Source organism: Thalassophryne amazonica, chromosome 11, assembly GCF_902500255.1.
Source record: "Thalassophryne amazonica chromosome 11, fThaAma1.1, whole genome shotgun sequence".
Taxonomy (NCBI): Eukaryota; Metazoa; Chordata; class Actinopteri; order Batrachoidiformes; family Batrachoididae; genus Thalassophryne; species Thalassophryne amazonica.
Window position 1 is genome coordinate 85,116,774 of NC_047113.1, and position 21,764 is coordinate 85,138,537.

The following is a 21,764-nucleotide window of genomic DNA, read 5'->3' on the forward strand; positions in this document are numbered from 1 at the left end:
CAATAGGAGACCACAGTCTTGTTTGAACCCTACATGATATTGTGGGATTTGATGTACCTTCACACGGAAAAATGGTGTACTGTTTTGTTTTCTGCTGCAACCACTGAAGCAATCGTGAAGAGTATTTTTTATTTTTTTTGGTTCTCAGTGGAGAAGAAAAGACAAAGCTAGTGGGAGACGTTGTGTCGTTAAGTATTAGCTTACACAGCTAACCAGAGTAGCTCCATTCTCTCGCCTGCAAAACCGCCTCGATACGTTTGAGCTCCGGATCGTAAACAAACTGCAACACATGTCCACTTTCCCACCGCATCGTCACCTTTTCTTTACATTTTCACTTTGTTTGTTTGTAATTTGCCCAAAAACCCATTGAAAATGACATGGTTGGTCCCATAGAAGTAGAAAAATTACGTCAAATGTGTCATATTTTACCCCTTTAGCGCCCGCCCCCAAACGAGACTGCGGCCTCCTATTGTGTCTGTAACATGGCTCAAGCAGTGGGTCACCCCTTTGAGTCTGGTCTGCTTGAGGTTTGTTCCTCAAATTATCAGAGGGAGTTTGTCCTCACCGCTGCTGCTCTGGGGGTTGGTAAAGTTAGACTTTACTTGTGTGAAGCACCATGAGGCAACTTTGCTGTGATTTGGTGTTATATAAATGAACATAAATTGAATGAAATTGAACTGAATTACTGTGTCCACATAAAAAAAGAAATGGAATGCCAAAAAACGTCAAAGTCAAAGTCCCCTGTTTGTCCATGTCCTCATATTTTTCATGGCGTTGTCAGTTTTCACACGTGAATGCCACCGCTGACCCGGAGGTTATTTGTGGAAGCTGATGAGCAGGCAATTCTTTTCCAAGCGCCCTGGCTGAATTATTTTACATAGTGCATGTTGACTTTTTGTTGTCGCAGTGTTTAAGTGAAGTCGGTGTTTTCAGAACATTGTGTCATGCCAACATTTTTAAGTGCTTCAGGCTGAGTGCATGGCTCATCTTTGAACACAAAACCAAAGTGTTTTTTTTTTTTTCACCCAGCGTGCACTAAAGAGGATTTCCCCGACTCAGCAAAAGCATCCCACAGGGATCTCATTAATTAACACTTAGAAACCGTAAACGTGCAGGATTTTAGTGGTTCGTCTCCAGCTGGAAGTGTCGTACCTGCAGCAGGAGGCTGTGGTTGACCTGTGAGAAGACGGGCGGGTTGTCATTGACGTCGACAATGGTGACGGTGACTAAGACTGCCGAAGACAAAGGGGGATCTCCTTCATCTGCTGCCTGGACTGTCAGGGAGTAATGAGGAACCTGGAGAGGCAGAAGATGTGATTCAGCCATTAGCTTCATTAACGGAGTGGACACGAGTTTAGCTGTAGGATGGTCGCACTTGTTTGGACTAATCTTGGGCTGTTAGCGCCTTTAAAAGTTTGTAAGTTCAGATGCACGGCAGGCAGTCGAAGCAGCAGTGCTGATCAACTGTCCTGTAATTTTCTTGCTCAGCAGAGCACAGGGAAAAAAAAAAATATTAAACCTAGATAGCAAGAAGAGTTTTACTGCATGATGAACCATAGCAGATATTACGACGGCGTTTTAGGGCCACATAGAATTTTTTTTTTTTTTTTTAGACTTCGAGAATAAATTTGTAATATTACGAGAATAAAGTCGCAATATTACGAGAATAAAGCCGTAATTTTAAGACTTCGAGAATAAAATCGTAATATTATGAGAAAAAAGTCATAATATTACGAGAATAAAGTCATAATTTTACAAGAATAAAGTCATAATATTACAAGAATAAATTCGTAATTTTACGAGAATAAAGTCATAATACTATGAGAATAAAGTCATAATATACAAGTAATATTTCGACTTTTTTCTTGTAATACTACGACTTTTTTCTCGTAAAAGTATGACTTTATTCTCGTATTATTACGACTTTTTTCTCGTAATATTACAACTTTATTCTCGAAGTCCAAAAAAAAAAAAAAAAAAAAAGAAATTCAATGTGGCCCTAAAACTGCGTCGTAAGATGTCATGATACAATGATAAAACAAACATCACACAACCATAATGCAAAAATTTGACTTTTTAAAACAGATTAAAATTTACAAAGAAATAATGCACAAAAAATTGCACTTGTAGATATTTTTCAGCCAAATGTGTACATACCCTTCATATTCCTCCACTAGGAGGTTGTGACTGACCACAAGGTGGTGTAATGCCAGTGGGGGAAAAAAGTGGCAATCATCTTCTTATTGTTGCTCTAAACTAATGCACATTCTTCAACATTTAAGGTGTAATGTGTGCTGCACATGAGCATGGAAATTTGTAAGAATTTGCAAAAACTACATTGACAGGTACCAGTTTATTTCAGAAAGTGTTTTAATCAATTACAAATCATGCAGCACAATTGTCCTGGAGAGAATTAAAAAACACACAAAACACACTGAACATTGTTTTCACAAATATGATTTATGTCATAAAATCATTAGAAGTGCGTATTAAACTCTTTCCCACATTGTAGTGTTAAAAGCTGCAATAAATAAACAGATAACATTTAGAAATCTGATACGTATGGAATCATGATATGTATCGGATTGTGATGTGCATCAAATCGGCACCCAAGTATCGTGATAAGTATCATACTGGGAGGTAACGAAGTGTATCATCCCACGCTGAATATCTGGCATGTCAGAGGAAACGCGACCTAAATGAAAAAAGTTTGATTTGAGGCTCAATAAGGCACAATAATTACTACACTGATTTATTTTTGATAGACGACATGAACTCAATCATTTTTGATTACCTCAGTGTCACAAAACATGAAAGATACCAACATTTTAGTGACACAATGCCTGAATAAATGTCTGTGTTCTCATGATCATGATCATTTCTAGCAAAGCCACAGTGGGAGTACAGACAGAGTCCACATTAATCTAAAATGAATGAATGAATTTGCTTTCTGTGTAGTTGTTGTTTGATTGACATGCACACACTGACCTCCTCTCTGTCCAGGGCGGTGCGCACCGTCACCTCGCCATTCCGCGGGTGAATGGAGAACTGCTGCAGCGGGTCTCCGCTCACAATGGAGTAACGCAGCAGATTGTTGATCGGACCGTCCGGATCAGTGGCCGTCACCTGAAAACAAGCAGCTTTATTCTGTGGTGTCAGCACATTTTCTGCAGTCCCTTGCCATATCATACCACTTTATTTATATAGCACATTTCACAAACATAGTTTCCAAAGTGCTGTACAAAAAACACACACACACACACACACACAGAGGACCACACACTCACGCGGTGTTAAAAGCCAAAGCATAAAAATGGGTCTTAAGACAAGACTTAAAACACTCTATAGTGGGGGCTGTTCGGATGTTAAGGGGCAAATCATTGGGTAGAGGTCAAAGGTCAGAGGTCAGCTTCAGCATTTCTTCTCACGTTGTTTTTCCCGTTAGTATTGTTGCGTTATCACATCATAATGATAAAGCCTAAAACTGTCCCCAGATCATAAGAAAAGTGTGAAAATGTTTCAGTGACATGGGGACCAGGTGACATTAGGGAGGGACACACGGGCGGGCGGTGACATGGCATGGTGACAGAATCATCATCCAGCGGTGGTCAGACTCCCAGTGAGCCACTGAGCTGTGTTACTGCTGCGTTATCGCTACCGCTGGTCTGACAGATGACACCTGACATGTCGGATAAACGTGCACGTGCACGCATCAGCGTTACGGTGTGTGTGTGGCTGTCTGTGTTTGTCTTAAATTCGGTGTGATCTGACGTTTGTTTTCTGTTTTATCAGCAGACCTCCAGCTGTCAGGATGTCAACGTGTGTGTGTGCGCGCGCGTGTGTGTGTAACATCTCTAACATTTGACTTTCAGGATTCTGTTCTGAAGCTGCAGATAACAGAACTCTGCATCTACACTGGAACATGTAAAAAATACAGCATTTAAAATAAAATAAATCCAGTTTATTGATGTAGCATCAAATCGCGATATGAGTCACCATCTGTGATGAAGAAAACCAGCGTTCAGTCACTAAGGGCCCTTGGGCAAGGTCCTTAATCCCCAAGTTGCTCCCGGAGTGTAGTGAGCACCTTGTATGGCAGCACCCTGACATCGGTGTGTGAGGGTGTGTGTGTGTGTGTGTGTGTCTGTGTGAATGTGAGGCATCATTGCAAAGCGCTGTGAGCTTCTGATATAGCTGAAAAAGCACTTCATTACTTCATTTCATTGTTAAAATGTTTGTTTCTGTTCAGTTTCGTTGTGGTTTGCTGCATTAATGTGCACGATGGCATGTCACAAACCCGCCTGTGTAAGACATGTCTGAATATCATGCCCTAGGGGTCGTGGGCAAGTAGTTAGTGCACTTGGTTTCAGTGCAGGTTCCTGGTTCAATCCCCACCCCTGCCACATTTCTCTGTGTAATGTGGAGCTGAATCAGGAAGAGCATCCAGCGTAAATCTTGTGCCAAATCAACACGCAGATCTACTGTGGACCTGCTGTGGTGACCCCGAGTGAAAACAAGAGCGCAGCTGAAGAGACTTAGCTTATAAACAGCAGAAAAACTGACCACGCCTCATTTTAAGGGGACACAGTGCACGAAAATAAAAACAACATTGGCTGTACACAAAGAACGACATTTGCACTGTGCGTGCTGATTTGCACTGTGTCAAAGACACGGCCCAGTATCCCAAAAAGTACTGGATGGACTTTGGCAAAGCACTTGGTGACAGATGGACATCACAAAGATCTGCAGAAAACCTGCAGTCAGGTGTCATTTGGCTGCTCGTGTGTTTGCTCGAGGTCACCACAGCGGGTCCTGAACAGAATGCATTTATATCACGCTCTTCCACCTGATCCACTTACCACAGAAGTCAGCCTGACACCATGCAAACAGAACTGCAGCTGCACACTGGTGATTGGGGAACGAACCAACCATCTTCCTGCCTGTCCAACAGCTATTTTGCATATTTCATTGTATGGAAATTTCCTCATCCTGCCATTTTGGTATTTTGGTGTGAAACATCTGTATGTGGATCTGGATCTTTACCTGCATGACCAGGCTTCCAGGCGTCAGATCCTCTGATACCTCAGCTCTGTAGACACGCTGTCCGAACGCCGGCGCATTGTCATTGACGTCAGTTACGTTGATGACGACCATGGTAATGTCGCTGAGGGATGACTTTCCACGGTTTCCTTCCATAGACAGGTAGTACTCATGGCAAGCTTCAAAGTCCAGCGGTGCAGTGAGTGTCAGCAAACCTGCAGAACCAATTATAAAGCAGATCCAGTGACAATGATCCCAAACACACCACTCAGGCAACAAAGGAGTGGCTCCGTAAAAAAGCATTTCAAGGTCCTGGAGTGGCCAAGCCAGTCTTCAGACCTCAACACCATAGAAAATTTGTGGAGGGACTTGAAAGTCCATGTTGCCCAGTGACAGCACCAGAACATCACTGCTCTAGAGGAGATCTGCATGGAGGAATGGGCCAAAATACCAGCTACAGTGTGTGCAAACCTGGTGAAGACTTACAGGAAACGTTTGACCTCTGTGATTGCCAACAAAGATTAAGTTACAAAGTACTTAGTTGAACTTGTGTTATTGAACAAATACTTATTTTCTATCATAATTTACAAATAAATTATTTAAAAATCCTACAATGTGATTTCCTGGATTTTTTTTCTCATTTTGTCTCTCACAGTTGAAGTATGTTGAAAATGACAGACCTCTCTCATCTTTCTAAGTTGAAGAACTTGCACAATCAGGGACTGACTAAATACTTTTTTGCCCGACTGTAATAACAACAACAATAATAATAAATATATATGTAAATAATAATGAACTTTGATAGCATTTTGTGAGCAGATGTATAATGTCCTGGGAAATAATTTATCAAATTTTTGAGTCAGTCTACAAGATATTCTGGATTCAGGATCCAGAAGAATGTTAGCGATATAATGACATTCATAACTTAAAAAGTTATAAATAGATCTTGAAAATTTAGACGTACATACTGTAGGTAAAACTCTAATGAAAGCATTTTGGTGTTTGTTTCAAGTGAAATTGGGAAAAGTGTGAGTAGTTAATAAAATACAATTTATAGATGGAAAAACGACATTAGACCACAAATGTTCTTGAATATCAGGTAACATCACCATACAGTGACTCAACTGCATATGCTACATTAAATATAAAGACTTTAACTAAAGAGCTCTTAAAAGGTGCACAGGGTTTTCATTCCTGTGTGTGTGTGTGTGTGTGTGTGTGTGTGTGTGTGTGTGTGTGTGTGTGTGTGTGTGTGTGTGTGTGTGTGTGTGTGTGTGTGTGTGTGTGTGTGTGTGTGTGAGAGAGAGAGAGATAAATAACTCAAAGAGTGTTAATCTGATTCGGACCAAGCTTGGTGGAATGTACGAAGGTCAGCCAAGGACAAAGTGGTTTGATTTAGACAAGAAATAGTTAAAAATCAAGGTCACAGGTCAAGGTCAGACTCCTGATCTACTACTCATATATACAGCAGGTGATCTGTGGAATGGCTACTTCCAGGAATTTATAAACTTACTATTAAACACTAATATGTATTAATATATCATCTTTCTGTTGGTTGGACAACTTTTGATCTTGGGTGACCATAAAAGGTCAAATTATTTAACTCAAAAGGTCAATTAGTCAAAGACAAAGTGGTCCAATAATGGACACATTTGATCAAATGTCAATGCCACACAGAATAATAATTTATGGTATGACTGAATCATAGAATCAAATCGTAAATGGACTACATTTATATAGCGTTTTTGCATCAGGCGCTCAAAGTGCTTTACAATAATGCCTCACTTTCACCCTGATGTCAGGGTACTGCCATACAAGGCGCTCACTACACACGAGGAGCAACTAGGGGATTAAGGACCTTGCCCAAGGGCCCTTAGTGATTTTCCAGTCAGGCGGGGATTTGAACAGAGGATCTGATCTCAAGCCCAACGCCTTAACCACTAGACCATCACCTCCCCTGTTCAGGATCCTATTCAGTAAGTCCCTTTGGCAGCTCCCTTGTTTTGCACTCAGGGTTGCCACAGCAGATCCGAGGTGGATCTGCATGTTGATTTGGACACATTTTTACACCGGATGCCCTTCCTGTCATCCAGGTGATTTATTGTACAGACATGTTAAGACAAACTGCACGATGTCTCATATTTGACGATTCCTTTTTGGTCCGAAGATTAATTGTGGCTCCTTGCGTTTCAAAACCTTCAAAGTTTTTTTTTTCCATAATTCTGTAGGCTTCTGTGAAAATAAACAAAACTCATACATTGCACTCACAAGAGTGAACGTGTGAGTGATTCTCCTGTTACCCACAGCCTTCACCCCAAACTCAGAATACTTGGTTTAGAGATTTACTTCTTTTTCCAGATGGACTTTGAAGAGTGCTGTGAGTTTATGATGATCATCATCTTTGGGTCATTCAGCAGGAAAATGAAGGGGGAAAAAAGAAGATGAGAGCTGCTTTTCAACAGCGACTGGGTTCAAGCAAGGTAGATTTTAGTCATCAAAGGTAGATTTTTTTTTTTTGTTTGTTTTATCGCCGTGTCAACAGAAAATCACGTTTCAGATGCCTCATCTGCAACAAAAATCACATGTGATTTTTCCCACATTTCATGAAAGAAATCAAAACAAGCAAACATCATCATCATCATCATCATCAATAAAATACAACTGTAATTGGTCCTGGTAAAGCTGGTAATAATCCAGCCCAGTCTTTTTTAATTGTTGTTTTTTGTTTTTGATTTTTCATGATACTGTCACAATATGTACTACATTTTCATCCTGCAGTTACCTTTCACCGACAAAAATGGCAGTCTAATAACAACCATAACGTCCACCCAGGCTCATGTCTTTTTTTCATGATGCCATCACAAACTGGTGTGATTGCTCTGCAGCGTGTAGGAGAACATCTAAAAAAATAATGTTTTGCATTCTTAATAAGCAGTGAACACGTCAGAGTGTTTTTGTATTGCAGTGAATTCAATTTGATCGTTCTGGCTGCAGCACCTAAAATCTGTTTTTCAGTTAAAAAGCAGATTTTTAGCCCTGTGTTCTGTTGATGACTGAGAAAACTTAAGCTAAATAAATTTAAAAAAATAATATTATGTATATGTCATGGACATGAATGAGGATCTGGCTCTTCAACATCTCACCATGTCATTTAGGTCCTTCACACTTTATTTTCCTTCTGTGGAGCTTTAACATGACTAAAAAACATCAGCTTCTGGGGGCCTTCCAACCCCCCAATTACAGCCCTCCTAACCCCCTGCCGCTTTAAGCATTTTCTTAAAATGTAGATGTAAATTAATATTCAAACTTTTCAATATGGCAGAATGATCGTATCTCAATATTGTCATATCATGATGATATACGACATGACTATGATTTGACACAAAGTTCAGCAAGTGAAAATTAAACATTCTGAAACAAAAAAATAATAAAGATGATCTGGTAAGGTGCTGATGAGGTGAAATAATACATATTTTGCAGATATTCTTTATTCTGGAAAAAATCTGAGCTGCTTTATAAATACTTTTAATATTCCTTGTTAAGTTAACTCTTCCCTAAAATAAAACTTCTTTATTAACACTGATGAGGTCGGTATTGCAAACATTTAAAACTCTTCACTGATTGTAATCCAAATATTAAATATGTGCCTGAAGTCTTTTACGATAGAAGAAACATCACAAAGCTTTTAACTTCCAGGACACAGTTTAGTTGCTGAAGTTGCCTCATGAATAGATATTAATCTGCCGCCAAAACAAGCACCAGGAATCTCAGCGACCTTGCAGTAATTAATGGATCCCTCATCTTACCTCCCCTGGTTTTTCCCTGGAGCTCAAATATTGACTTCACGTTTCTGATCACCAACGTTTAGACTCAAATAATGAACCTGAATGCAGTGCAGAGCGATCAATAAGAGCGATTCCTCTGACCAGCTGCCTTTTAGTGATTTATTGACAGCATCAGCTTCACACAGCACCTGGAAGGCAAAGTTTTAAAATCCAGCAGGCAAAGATACTTTACTTCTCAGCAACTTGTCTAACTTTTTTTTTTTATTACATTGAATCAGAAACTCTCAAGCTGTGAGCTGCTACAGTCAGTAGGGGTGCAACGAAGCATCACGACTTGTGATAATTGTATCGTGAAGACTGTATCAAATTGCACTTTAAAAGAATTAGTGTCATGATACCATGAAAAGTAAACTACCACATGAAAGAAATAATGACCTCTTGCAGAAGAATCATCAAGGATTTATAAAATATACAAACAGAAAGCAGACAACATTAAATATTCTATCTGAAGTGACAAAGGAAATCTTGAAAAACACAGATCACAATTTTAAAAAATCCTTTCCTTCTTTCAAATTAAAACATTCACCACAAATTAGTTTCTACAGAATTTGTGCTAACAATGATGAAATTATGTATCATGATATGTACCACATCGTGATAGGTGTTTTTATAATATGTGTCACATTGTGATAGGTGTGTTATAATATGTGTCACATCGTGATAGGTGTTTTTATAATATGTGTCACATTGTGATAGGTGTTTTTATAATATGTGTCACATCGTGATAGGTGTTTTTGTAATATGTGTCACATTGTGATAGGTGTTTTTGTAATATGTGTCACATTGTGATAGGTGTGTTATAATATGTGTCACATCGTGATAGGTGTTTTTATAATATGTGTCACATTGTGATAGGTGTTTTTATAATATGTGTCACATCGTGATAGGTGTTTTTGTAATATGTGTCACATCGTGATAGGTGTGTTATAATATGTGTCACATCGTGATAGGTGTTTTTATAATATGTGTCACATTGTGATAGGTGTTTTATAATATGTGTCACATTGTGATAGGTGTGTTATAATATGTGTCACATCGTGATAGGTGTTTTTATAATATGTGTCACATCGTGATAGGTGTGTTATAATATGTGTCACATCGTGATAGGTGTTTTTATAATATGTGTCACATCGTGATAGGTGTTTTTGTAATATGTATCACATCGTGATAGGTGTTTTGTAATATGTATCACATCGTGATAGGTGTTTTTGTAATATGTATCACATCGTGATAGGTGTTTTGTAATATGTATCACATCGTGATAGGTGTTTTTGTAATATGTATCACATCGTGATAGGTGTTTTGTAATATGTATCACATCGTGATAGGTGTTTTTGTAATATGTGTCACATCGTGATAGGTGTTTTGTAATATGTATCACATCGTGATAGGTGTTTTTGTAATATGTGTCACATCGTGATAGGTGTTTTGTAATATGTATCACATCGTGATAGGTGTTTTTGTAATATGTATCACATCGTGATAGGTGTTTTTGTAATATGTATCACATCGTGATAGGTGTTTTGTAATATGTATCACATCGTGATAGGTGTTTTTGTAATATGTATCACATCGTGATAGGTGTTTTGTAATATGTATCACATCGTGATAGGTGTTTTTGTAATATGTATCACATTGTGATAGGTGTGCTATGATATGTATCGTATTACGATATGTGTATTGTAATATTTACCATATTGTGATATGTGTATCATGATGTGTATTGTGCCACGATGTGATTCATGATATGTATCACACTGTGATAGTTGTATCATGATATGTATGATATCACAGTGAATGTGTATTGATGCACCCTAACAATAGCAGATGAGTAAGGCTTTATAACAGTTTGATGGGAGGATTTAGCTGCAAACCTAAATCGCTACAAATATTTGACCAATAATAATGATAATAATAATAATAATAACACCTTTCAGTGGTGTTTGACATTTTTTTAATTGTTGTTCTTGCTGTATTTTAATTTAAATCCATAGCTTTTTTCTGATTACAGTTTAAAAATAATCAATAGTTTTAAGCAATCTTATTACAAAACTGAAAATCAGAGCTGGTGTTTATTTTCGATGACCTTTCAACCGCCTGCAAATTCAGTGAACTTTGGTGCTTTATCTCCATAGAAAAAAACAAATTTGTTTTGATTATTTATTACAGGGTATACCTGTGTGCCGCATGGACATGTCCAGAGTCCTTGCTGGGTAGAACCATAGTTTAATCATTCCATGCATGAAGGAAATTAGGAGCAGGTGCTGCTCTAAATGAACTTGTTTGTCAGTTTGATGTCTATTACAGACATTCAAACTGCAAAATAAAAAACGCAAACAAAGTGAAGACATTTCAAGTGGAAATCAGACAAAATCTGTCTGACCTGTGTGCGCGTCCAGCAGGAACCGTCCGTCCTCGTTTCCTGATACGATACGGTAGACAACCGGCTCTGGTCCTACATCATGTCTGGTGAGGGTGGAGAGACTCAGCACCTCTGAACCAATCACCAAGGATTCTGGGATCTGGATGGTGTACTCGGTGTTCAGGAAGACGGGCTGGTAGTCATCCAGAGAGACCACATCCACTGTCACAGTGGTGAAGGAATAGAGGTGATGAGGAAGGCCGCGGTCTGTGGCCTTGACCTTGAGATTGAAGGTTGACGGTGAGTCGAAGGTCAGGGGTTGTTCCAGACGCAGGATCCCTGAGAACTCGTCGAGAGAAAAGTAGCCTCGGTCGCCAACCACGAGGGAGTACTTCACCTCAGCGTTTATACCTGGAGGAGAATACGGAATGAGTGGAAGGAACTTTGAGCTTGAAAATCAGAGGTCTTTTTTGTTTGCTTTGCCGCTTATCCGGGTCGACAAGCAGCTCCTCCCTCACTTCCCTATCTTCAGCTAAATCATTAAACTCTTCCTGTGGAATCCTGAGGTGAGTCTCAAGCAAGCTGAGAGTGATACAGGCCATCCAGAAAGTATTCACAGCACTTCGCCTTTTCCACATTTTGTTATGTTACAGTCTTATTCCAAAATGGAGTAAATTCATTTTTCCCTAAAAATTCTACTCACATTACACCATAATGACAATGTGAAAAAGTTTGTGAGATTTTTTTTTGCAAATTTATTAAAAATAAATAACATGTACATAAGTATTCACAGCCTTTGTCATGAAGCTCAAATAGAGCTCAGGTGCCTCCTTTTTCCACTGATCATCCTTGAGATGTTTCTACAGCTTAATTGGAGTCCACCTGGAGCAAATTCATTTGATTGGACATGATCTGGAAAGACACACACCTGTCTACATACAAGGTCCCACAGTTGACAGTCAAACCAAGCATGAAGTCAGAGGAATTGTCTGCAGACCTCCAAGATAGGATTGTTTGGAGGCACAAATCTGGGGGAGGGTACAGAAACATTTCTGCTGCTTTGAAGGTCCCAATGAGCACAGTGACCTCCATCATCTGTAAATGGAAGAAGTTCAGATCCACAAGGACTCTTCTGAGAGCTGGCCTCCCGTCTAAACTGAGCGATCAGGGGAGAAGAGCCTTAGTCAGGGAGGTGACCAAGAACCTAATGGTCACTCTGTCAGAGCTCCAGCATTCCTCTGTGAAGGGAGGAGAACCTTCCAGAAGGACAACCATCTCTGCAGCAATCCACCAATCAGGCCTGTGTGGTAGATTGGCCAGACGGAAGCCACTCCATAATAAAAGGCACATGGCAGCCCAGCTGGAGTTTGCCAAAAGGCACCTGAAGGACTCTTAGACCACGATAAACAAAATTCTTTGGTCTGATGAGACAAAGATTGAACTCTTTTGGGTGAATGACAGGCGTCATGTTTGGAGGAAACCAGGCACCATCTCTACAGTTGCTGTGAATACTTTCTGGATGTACGGTGATCCTTATAGTGTGTCCTGGGTGTTCCCCAGGGCCTCCCCCTAGTTGGACGTGTCTTGAAGACCTCCATAGGAAGACAACCGGGGCATCCCCACTAGATGCCTGAACCACTTTAACTGGTTATTTTCAATGTGAACAGAGGAATCTCATTTTTGCCGCTAGTATCCACAACCTGTTCTCATGGCCATTACCCAAAGCTCATGAGCATAGGTGAGTCAGAAGAGTAAATAAACTGATAAATTGAGAGTCTTGACTTCTAGCTTTCATCCCCACGAATGCCTGGTACAGCATCCATAAAACATCAGACTATCGATCTCACGTTTCATCTTTCCCCCACTCCTGAACGAGACCTCAAGATACTTAAACTCCTCCACTTGGGGCAGTAACTCTCCCCTGACCCAGAGGGGACAGGCCACCCTTTCTCTGAAAGACCATGGTCTCAGATTGGAGGCTGCTGATCCTCATCCCAGTCACTTCATGCTCAGCCTCAAATCTGCTCATTGATGATCAGCCTCAAATCTGCTCAGTGATGATTGAAGGTCCTTGTCTGAAGCCAAGAGAACTGCATCATCCGCAAAACAACAGAGAGGCAATTAAAGGTCACCAAATTGGACACAGTCCAGTCCCTGACTGTACTATATGTATGTACGTATGAAGAAGTGAGAGACAGTGCTCCCTGAACTTTACCACAAAATAACTGTTGCCAACTTGAAACCATGACTGGTTCTCGTCTGCCTCACTTACGCTGCTTAAGAGCCAAATGTGGAGTATTTCAAATTTACTGATGGAAAATTAATCTCTAAGGACAAAAACATCAGAAAGGCTTCTGGGATCAATAATAGCACATTCATTTCGGGGCGAGTCTCTACATCATTCCACTCTTCTGAAAGGACCGAGAGTTTGTTGAGACATGCATCAACCTGAGAGAAATTATAACTGTCCTAACAAGTTCTGATATTTACACTCTCAACAGACAAAAAAGTGCATGTGAAAAATGAACAAACAAACAAAAAAAAACTCTTGACAGCAACCTACCTGCGTCCGGGTCCTTGGCGTATACGACGGCGATGGGCGTTCGGACGGTGGTATTATCGAATACAGTGACCTCGTAGTGGCTGGAGGAGAAACTAGGAGGGTTATCATTTGTGTCCTGGATCCTCAGCATGATGTCTGCCTGACAGGACCGCCCCCCGCCGTCTGTCGCCTTGGCCACCATGTTGTGCTCAACCACGCTCTCCCGGTCCAACACATCCAGGGTGAACAGGTCACCTGAGAAGAAAAAACAAACAAAAAAAACAAGTCAAGAACAGCAGTACATGTACAGTCCTTGTCAAAACGGTATGGCTGGTATGCAGGGGCCGGGGACCGCCGGCAGTCTGCATGGGTCTTGGCCCTTGTCCGGGCTTTCAACAAGGCAGAACGGGCGGTGCGCCACACCTGACGGCATCTCCGAAGATGGGCCCGGACCGAGGGCACACCGACCTCTCCCTCCACCACGGGAAATAATGGGGGCTGGTACCCCAAACACACCTCAAATGGGGAGAGGCCGGTGGCAGAAGACACCTGGCTGTTATGCGCATACTCGATCCAGGCCAGATGGTTACTCCAGGCCGTCGGGTGCATGGATGTTACGCAGCGGAGGGTCTGTTCCAGTTCCTGGTTGGCCCGCTCTGCGTGTCCGTTCGTCTGTGGATGGTACCCGGACGAGAGGCTAGGCTCACGGTGGCCCCCAGTTCCCTGCAGAAGCTCCTCCAGACATGTGAGGAGAACTGGGGACCACGGTCAGAGACGATGTGGGTGGGTATCCCATGCAGACGGATGACGTGGTGGACCAGGAGGTCTCCTGTCTCCTGGGCTGTTGGGAGCTTCGGGAGGGCCACGAAGTGGGCCGCCTTGGAGAATCGGTCCACTATCGTTGAAGATGGTGGTGTTGCCCTGGGACGGCGGGAGGCCCATGACGAAATCCAGGCCGATGTGGGACCAGGGGCGATGAGGCACCGGTAATGGCTGGAGAAGTCCTTGGGACCTTTTATGGTCTGCCTTGCCCCTGGCACAGGTGGTGCAGGCCTGGATATACTCCCAGACGTCGGCCTCCATAGACGCCCACCAGAAGCGCTGCCGGACAACTGCCACGGTCCTTCGCACCCCTGGATGACAGGAGAGCTTGGAACCGTGACAGAAGTCCAAGACTGCAGCTCTGGCCTCTGGTGGGACGTATAAACGGTTCTTCAGACCTGTTCCTGGGTCCGGGCTCCGTGCCAGGGCCTCCCGGACGGTCTTCTCCACGTCCCAGGTGAGGGTGGCCACGATAGTGGACTCCGGCAGGATGGGCTCCGGTGGATCCGACAGTGCAGTTTTGACCTCCTCTTCGTGTACCCAGGACAAGGCATCCGACCTCTGGTTCTTGGTCCCGGGGCGATAGGTGATCCGGAAGTCAAAACGCCCGAAGAACAGTGACCAGCGGGCTTGCCTGGGGTTCAGCCGCTTGGCGGTCCTGATATACTCCAGGTTCCAATGGTCAGTGAAAACCGTGAACGGCACAGACGCTCCCTCCAACAGGTGTCTCCACTCCTCAAGAGCCTCTTTCACCGCAAGGAGTTCTCGATTGCCGACGTCATAGTTCCGTTCAGCCGGGGTCAACCTGCGTGAAAAGTAGGCACGGGTGAAGAACCTTATCGGTCTCTCCGCTCTGGGACAGCACGGCTCCTATCCCTGAGTCAGAGGCGTCCACTTCAACCATGAACTGGCGGCTAGGGTCGGGCTGCATCAAAACTGGCGCAGTAGAGAACCATCGTTTCAACTCCTTGAACGCGGCTTCGCACCGATCCGACCAGGTGAAGGGGACTTTTGGAGAGGTCAGGGCTGTCAGGGGGCTAACTACCTGACTGTAGCCCTTAATGAACCTCCTATAGAAATTAGCGAAGCCGAGGAACTGTTGCAGCTTCCTACGGCTTGTTGGTTGGGGCCAATCTCTCACCGCCGCAACCTTGGCCGGATCAGGGGTGACGGAGTTAGAGGAGATGATAAACCCCACTCGCACTTCTCGCCCTTCACAAACAGTCGGTTCTCTAACAACCGCTGCAGGACCTGACGTACATGCTGGACATGGGTCTCAGGATCCGGAGAAAAGATGAGAATATCGTCCAGATATACGAAGACGAATCGGTGCAGGAAGTCCCGCAAGACGTCGTTAACCAAGGCTTGGAACGTCGCGGGGGTGTTGGTGAGGCCGAACGGCATGACCAGGTACTCAAAGTGACCTAACGGGGTGTTAAATGCCGTCTTCCATTCGTCTCCCTTCCGGATCCGAACCAGGTGATACGCATTTCTAAGATCCAGCTTAGTAAAGATTTTGGCTCCATGCAGGGGGGTGAACACGGAATCCAACAATGGCAACGGGTATCGATTGCGAACCATAATCTCATTCAGCCCCCTGTAATCAATGCATGGACGGAGTCCGCCATCTTTCTTGCCCACAAAGAAGAAACCTGCCCCCATCGGGGAGGTGGAGTTCCGGATCAGCCCGGCAGCTAATGAGTCCCGGATGTAGGTCTCCATTGATTCGCGCTCAGGTCGTGAGAGGTTGTACAGCCTGCTGGACGGGAACTCAGCGCCTGGAACCAAATCAATGGCACAATCGTACGGATGGTGCGGGGGAAGGGTGAGTGCCAGATCCTTGCTGAAGACGTCAGCAAGATCGTGGTACTCAACCGGCACTGCCGTCAGATTGGGAGGGACTTTGACCTCCTCCTTAGCCTGTAAACCGGGAGGAACCGAGGATCCTAAACACACCCGATGGCAGGTTTCGCTCCACTGAACCACCACCCCAGACGGCCAATCAATCCGGGGATTGTGCTTCAACATCCATGGGATGCCCAAAATCACGCGGGAGGTAGAAGGAGTTACAAAAAACTCAATCTCCTCCCGATGGTTTCCAGACACCACCAGAGTTACTGGTTGTGTCTTGTGTGTGAGTAAAGGGAGGAGGGTGCCATCTAGTGCCTGAACCTGCAATGGCGAAGGAAGCGCCACCAGAGGGAGCCCTACCTCCGTTGCCCATCTGCTGTCTAGCAGATTCCCTTCCCAGTGCTGGGGCTTGAAGGGTTAAATCCCCGCTCAGGATTGTGACTGGGAGTCATGTGGCAATCTGTGTGTGTCTCACTTGAATGTTTTGACCCCCCCTTAGCCCAGTCTCTAAGGGCGAGTGTTGTCGTTTTGGCCGTTTGGGGCAGTTTCTCTGTGTGTGCTCAGTTGAGCTGCAGAGAAAACACTCCACGGATCAACCTCCTCATTTTGGCCCTGTGCGTTTCCCTAACAACGTCAGCAGGGGGAGCTGTTGCCCCACAAAGCGCTGCGGCTGTGGAGCGTGGGGAGGGTGGCCCCTTTTCGAACCCGGAAGGGAGAGGGGCGGCGCGTATCCGGTCACGTCCTTCGCCTCGCTCCCGACGGCGTTCCTCCAACCGATTGTCTAACCGTATAACGAGATCGATAAGCCCATCTAAATCCCGCGGTTCCTCCTTAGCTACCAGCTGCTCCTTCAGAACCAACGACAGTCTATTTATGAAGGCGGCGCGGAGCGCAACGTTATTCCAGCCGGACCTCGCAGCCGCGATGCGGAAGTTGACTGCATAAGCGGCTGCGCTCTTGCGTCCCTGTCTCATTGACAGCAGCACAGTTGAAGCGGTCTCTCCTCTGTTAGGGTGATCAAACACTGTTCTGAACTCCCCCACAAACCCAGTGTATGCTGATAACAACCGTGAGTTCTGTTCCCAGAGTGCCGTAGCCCAGGCGCGTGCCTTACCCCGAAGCAGAGCAATCACATAAGCTATTCTACTAGCATCTGACGCGTACATGATGGGACGTTGTGCGAAGACGAGCGAACACTGCATAAGAAAGTCCGCGCACGTCTCCACACAACCTCCGTACGGCTCAGGAGGGCTTATGTATGCTTCAGGGGATGGTGGGAGGGGTTGTTGAACCACCACTGGAATGTTCATATCCTGCACAGGGTCGACAGGAGGACGAGCTGCAGCAGCGCCCTGAGCGCTCGCCGCCACCTGCGCGGAGAGAGCCTCCACCCTGCGGTTCAGGAGGATGTTTTGCTCAGTCATTTGATCCAACCGAGCCGTAAAGGTGGTGAGAATGTGCTGCAGCTCACCAATCACGTCTCCTGCAGACGCCTGCGCTCCCTGCTCTCCCATTGGTCATTCAACAGCCGGGTGACGCCCCTCGGAGTCCATGACGCTGGCCGAGATATCCTGTTGTGAAAGTGTAGTGACACGGACCCTCAACAGGGGGCGCAAATGAACGGTCAATAGATGAGCCAAAAAGTAACAATTTAATGTTGTGAAATGTGCACAACGAACATACATACATTAAAGATTTTGTATATATGTTATCACTGTTAAACATTTGTACATTTGTCTTCTTTCTCATGAGAACGGTGTTGTGCTGTTTTGCACTTCACCCTGAGAATGTACGTGTTATTCAACCTTGTTTTAGCTTTGTCTTCTTTCTCATGAGAACGGTGTTGTGCTGTTTTGCACTTCACCCTGAGAATGTACGTGTTATTCAACCTTGTTTTAGCTTTGTCTTCTTTCTCATGAGAACGGTGTTGTGCTGTTTTGCACCTGTCTTAACCAAGCCTGAGAATTCAATTTTGTTTTAGCACTCTGGGGTCAATCTGAGCTGGGAATGAAGGGCTGGATGTACTTATTATTATAATATAACTTTGTTTTCGCAGCCTCTAACGACTGGGAGTAAGAGAACGTTTTGACTGTTGTGATGTGGTGCTTAGTGTGAAGGAGTGTGAAGGACAGGACACTTCAGGCAGATGCAGAACAGCAACTGCAACAGACGAACGAGATGTGCTGAGCTGTGTAAAAGAAAGTGTTCTTCCTTACAGCTGCACTTATTGACGTATGCGTTTATGTTACGGGAAGAAACTTGTCTTGCGTCATCACCCCCACCCTTAGGACAAGTTTTTTGTTTATGTGATGAGGGCGTCTCTTAATAAAAAGAGCGGAAAAGCAGGCCAGACTTTAGTGTAGCCTTGGTGTACAGCCTGACTGCACTCCGCGCGTAAAATTTGACTTTCTGTCTCACTGGTGTTTCTTGACTCTGTTTGTCTTGTTAAAGGTTTTAAAAATGTTTGGAGGAGAAAATACCCAACATTGACTGGGGGCTCGTCCGGGATCTCAACAACACCGGAGGTGTCCGGCGGAGGTCGTCAAGTCCAGACGTAAATCCTTGGCCAAGGTCCGATCGATCGATTGATTGTGTCTGCAATTGTCGACCACCGTTGGCATCGTCTGGTTGATGAGATTTTCCCGAAGAAGACAGACAGGAAGTCGAGTCAGTGAGTAAAATTTCTTTGTAAACAGTACTGAGTGAGTGGTGATCAGATCACATAAAACAGTTAAATTCCGCAAGCGATGATACAGAATCGTCTGTTAATGCAAAGCAGTTAAACTCTGTAAGGAGGGTGCGGACTCCTCTGTTTATATACGCGTACCGGTAGGGGATAAAAGTGATCACATAAAACAGTTAAACTCCGTAAGCGATGATACAGAATCGTCTGTTAATGAAACACAGTTAAACTCTGTAAGGAGGGCGGACTCCTCTACGGTTGCGAGGGACGCACGTAGTTAAATTCCGGAAGGAGGATACGGACTCCTCTGTTTTAATACGTAAAGGAAATCCCGGGTAGAAATATGTGCACTGTAAAAAAGCAGTTAAATTTGGCAGGGACGGCGGAGTCCCCTAATGCAGGACATTAGTTAAATTTCACGGGAGGGCGAGCTCCCCTGGCATAAGAATACGCGTACGATTATTAAAAGTGTTTCTATGTGTACATAGTGTATTGTGTAAGTGTAAATAACTGTGTGAAAGTGTAATACTTTGGACAACGTTAGTGACAACCGTGCGTGTGGAAGCAGCAGGCAAGTGATTCCGCTTCCTACGGGGAGGTGGAAGGAATCAACCACACGACGGCAAATTAATTGTCACGTCCAAAGAAAGTGTGAAAACTTCAGATTTAGAACACCCTAGGTGTGCCCCTGTCTGAAGTCCAAATTATAACAAGGGATAATAAAAATGGGGGGTAAGATGTCTAAAAATAAGGAAAATTTATCAACTGACGACTGGAAATTTATGGAGGCAAAAAATCCAAAAGCAACAAAGAAATTGGAGACCTGGATAAATAAACATGACTTTGACGGACGACTGAACCTGATCAGCATACAAAAGCTGAAGAAGGAGTTAGAACGGGAACATAAAGGTGATGAGAAAAAGATGCAGAAAGTAGGGGCAGATTTAGTGGCATTTTGGGAGGAAGAAGCAGAGAACAGACAGAAAGGAGCAGAGAAGCGACGATTAGAGAAAGCAAGGAAAAAGAAAGCTGTAGGTAAGGCAGAAGAAGATGTGATAATTCAGCACAGAGAGCCAGAACAGCCTCAACAATCACCGCCGGCTGGATCGTCGGTGACAAAGAGACCTTTATCTCCTCTACCAGAGGATGACGATGTACCGCCACCACAGTATGATTTGGCAGTAAAACCTAAGGTAAAAAGAGAAAAACCAGAAAAACCACAAACACGCAGTCAAGCGAAAGTGCCTACAGCCCCTCCCATGGTGGAACATAGTGATCAGGGAGGTGCCTATCCTATGATAGAAGTACCAAATCCTCGTGCAGGAACAGCAGGACAGCTATCAACCATGCTCGTTTATCGAACATGGAATGCTGATGATATCAAAGCAGCAGTCGACATGATACCATCGCCACATGTCGATATTGAGGGATTTATGCAGGATATAGAAAACATTAGAACATCTTACCACCTTAATGGACCTGAAGTCCAACAGGTGTGGATGAAAGCATGTGGCCCTAAATGGAGTCAGGTACGCGGAGACTGGAATCCTGCAGATCAACAAGGCGTACCACTGACACATGATGATCTAGTCTTAGAAACAAGAGTGGAAGCTATGATTACACGTGCAAAAGGAGTGTTAGGACCAAAGATAAATTATACTGAAATTACCAGGACAACTCAGAAAGAAAGAGAGCCATGGACAGAGTTTAGATGCAGATTTGAGAATGTATTTAGGGTCCATAGTGGCATATTGCCAGGAACACCTGTGTATGAACAACAATTGAAAAACGCTCTGATCCAACATTCCAATAAGGATATAAAAGCTTGGATACAGAAACATTGGATTGGATTGCCTACAGGCACATTGGAAGAAACACATACACACTGCTGTCATGCAGAAGAAGTCTTAAAGCAGAAAAAGACAAGAAACAGCGACAAAGGAGTGTATGTAGCACATGGAGATGATGAAATATATTACCAGCAGGGTAACTTAAGACAGCAGAAGCAGTGCAAACGCCCCAAAAAGCCATGGCAAAATAGACAAGGTGGACAGCCACAACATCAAGGACCCTGGCAACCACAACAGCAGCACAGACAGGGAGGGCCACCACGTGGTCCCCTGATTTGTTGGAACTGTGGAAGAGAGGGACATATGTATAGAAATTGTCCGAATCCACCTACTGAGGGAGCAGCAGGGAGAATTCCACAACGGAATAATCCTCCGCAGCCACAGTATCCACAATGACTAGAATCCATAATCCATGATTCCACATCAGATAGGCAGTCTGATTGTGATATGGATCTGTGTGCCTTGCTGGGAAATCCGGTACCAAAACCAGAAGTGACTTTGTTGGTAAATGGACGACCAGTGACATTCCTTTGTGATACAGGAGCATGTAGAACCACATGTAATGACAACATACCTGTCCATCAATTAAGCAACGAAATCTTTAGGGTTCGCTCTGCAAATGGACAAACATCAGACGTCCCTATCACCAAACCCATAACGTTGACAGATCCATTTGGCCTGACGTGTACTATGTCAGTGTTGAGCATGCCACGATGTCCAGTTAACCTCCTAGGACGAGACGGATTGACTGCATTGGGCTTGTCCATAA

At 43.9% G+C, this 21,764-nt stretch overlaps 1 protein-coding gene across 3 annotated transcripts in view; it reads right to left on the minus strand.

The window, feature by feature from the left end:
• The window catches only part of fat2 (FAT atypical cadherin 2), a 177,651-nt gene that overhangs the window by 63,919 nt on the left and 91,968 nt on the right, over positions 1-21,764 (minus strand). For all 3 annotated transcript variants that reach the window (XM_034182317.1, XM_034182316.1, XM_034182315.1), the window contains 5 exons: positions 13,811-14,044; positions 11,269-11,658; positions 5,044-5,255; positions 2,989-3,126; positions 1,153-1,296 (listed from right to left, as the gene is read on the minus strand). In XM_034182317.1, coding sequence (XP_034038208.1) covers positions 1,153-1,296; positions 2,989-3,126; positions 5,044-5,255; positions 11,269-11,658; positions 13,811-14,044 — 1,118 coding nt within the window. The remainder of the gene's footprint in view (positions 1-1,152; positions 1,297-2,988; positions 3,127-5,043; positions 5,256-11,268; positions 11,659-13,810; positions 14,045-21,764) is intronic.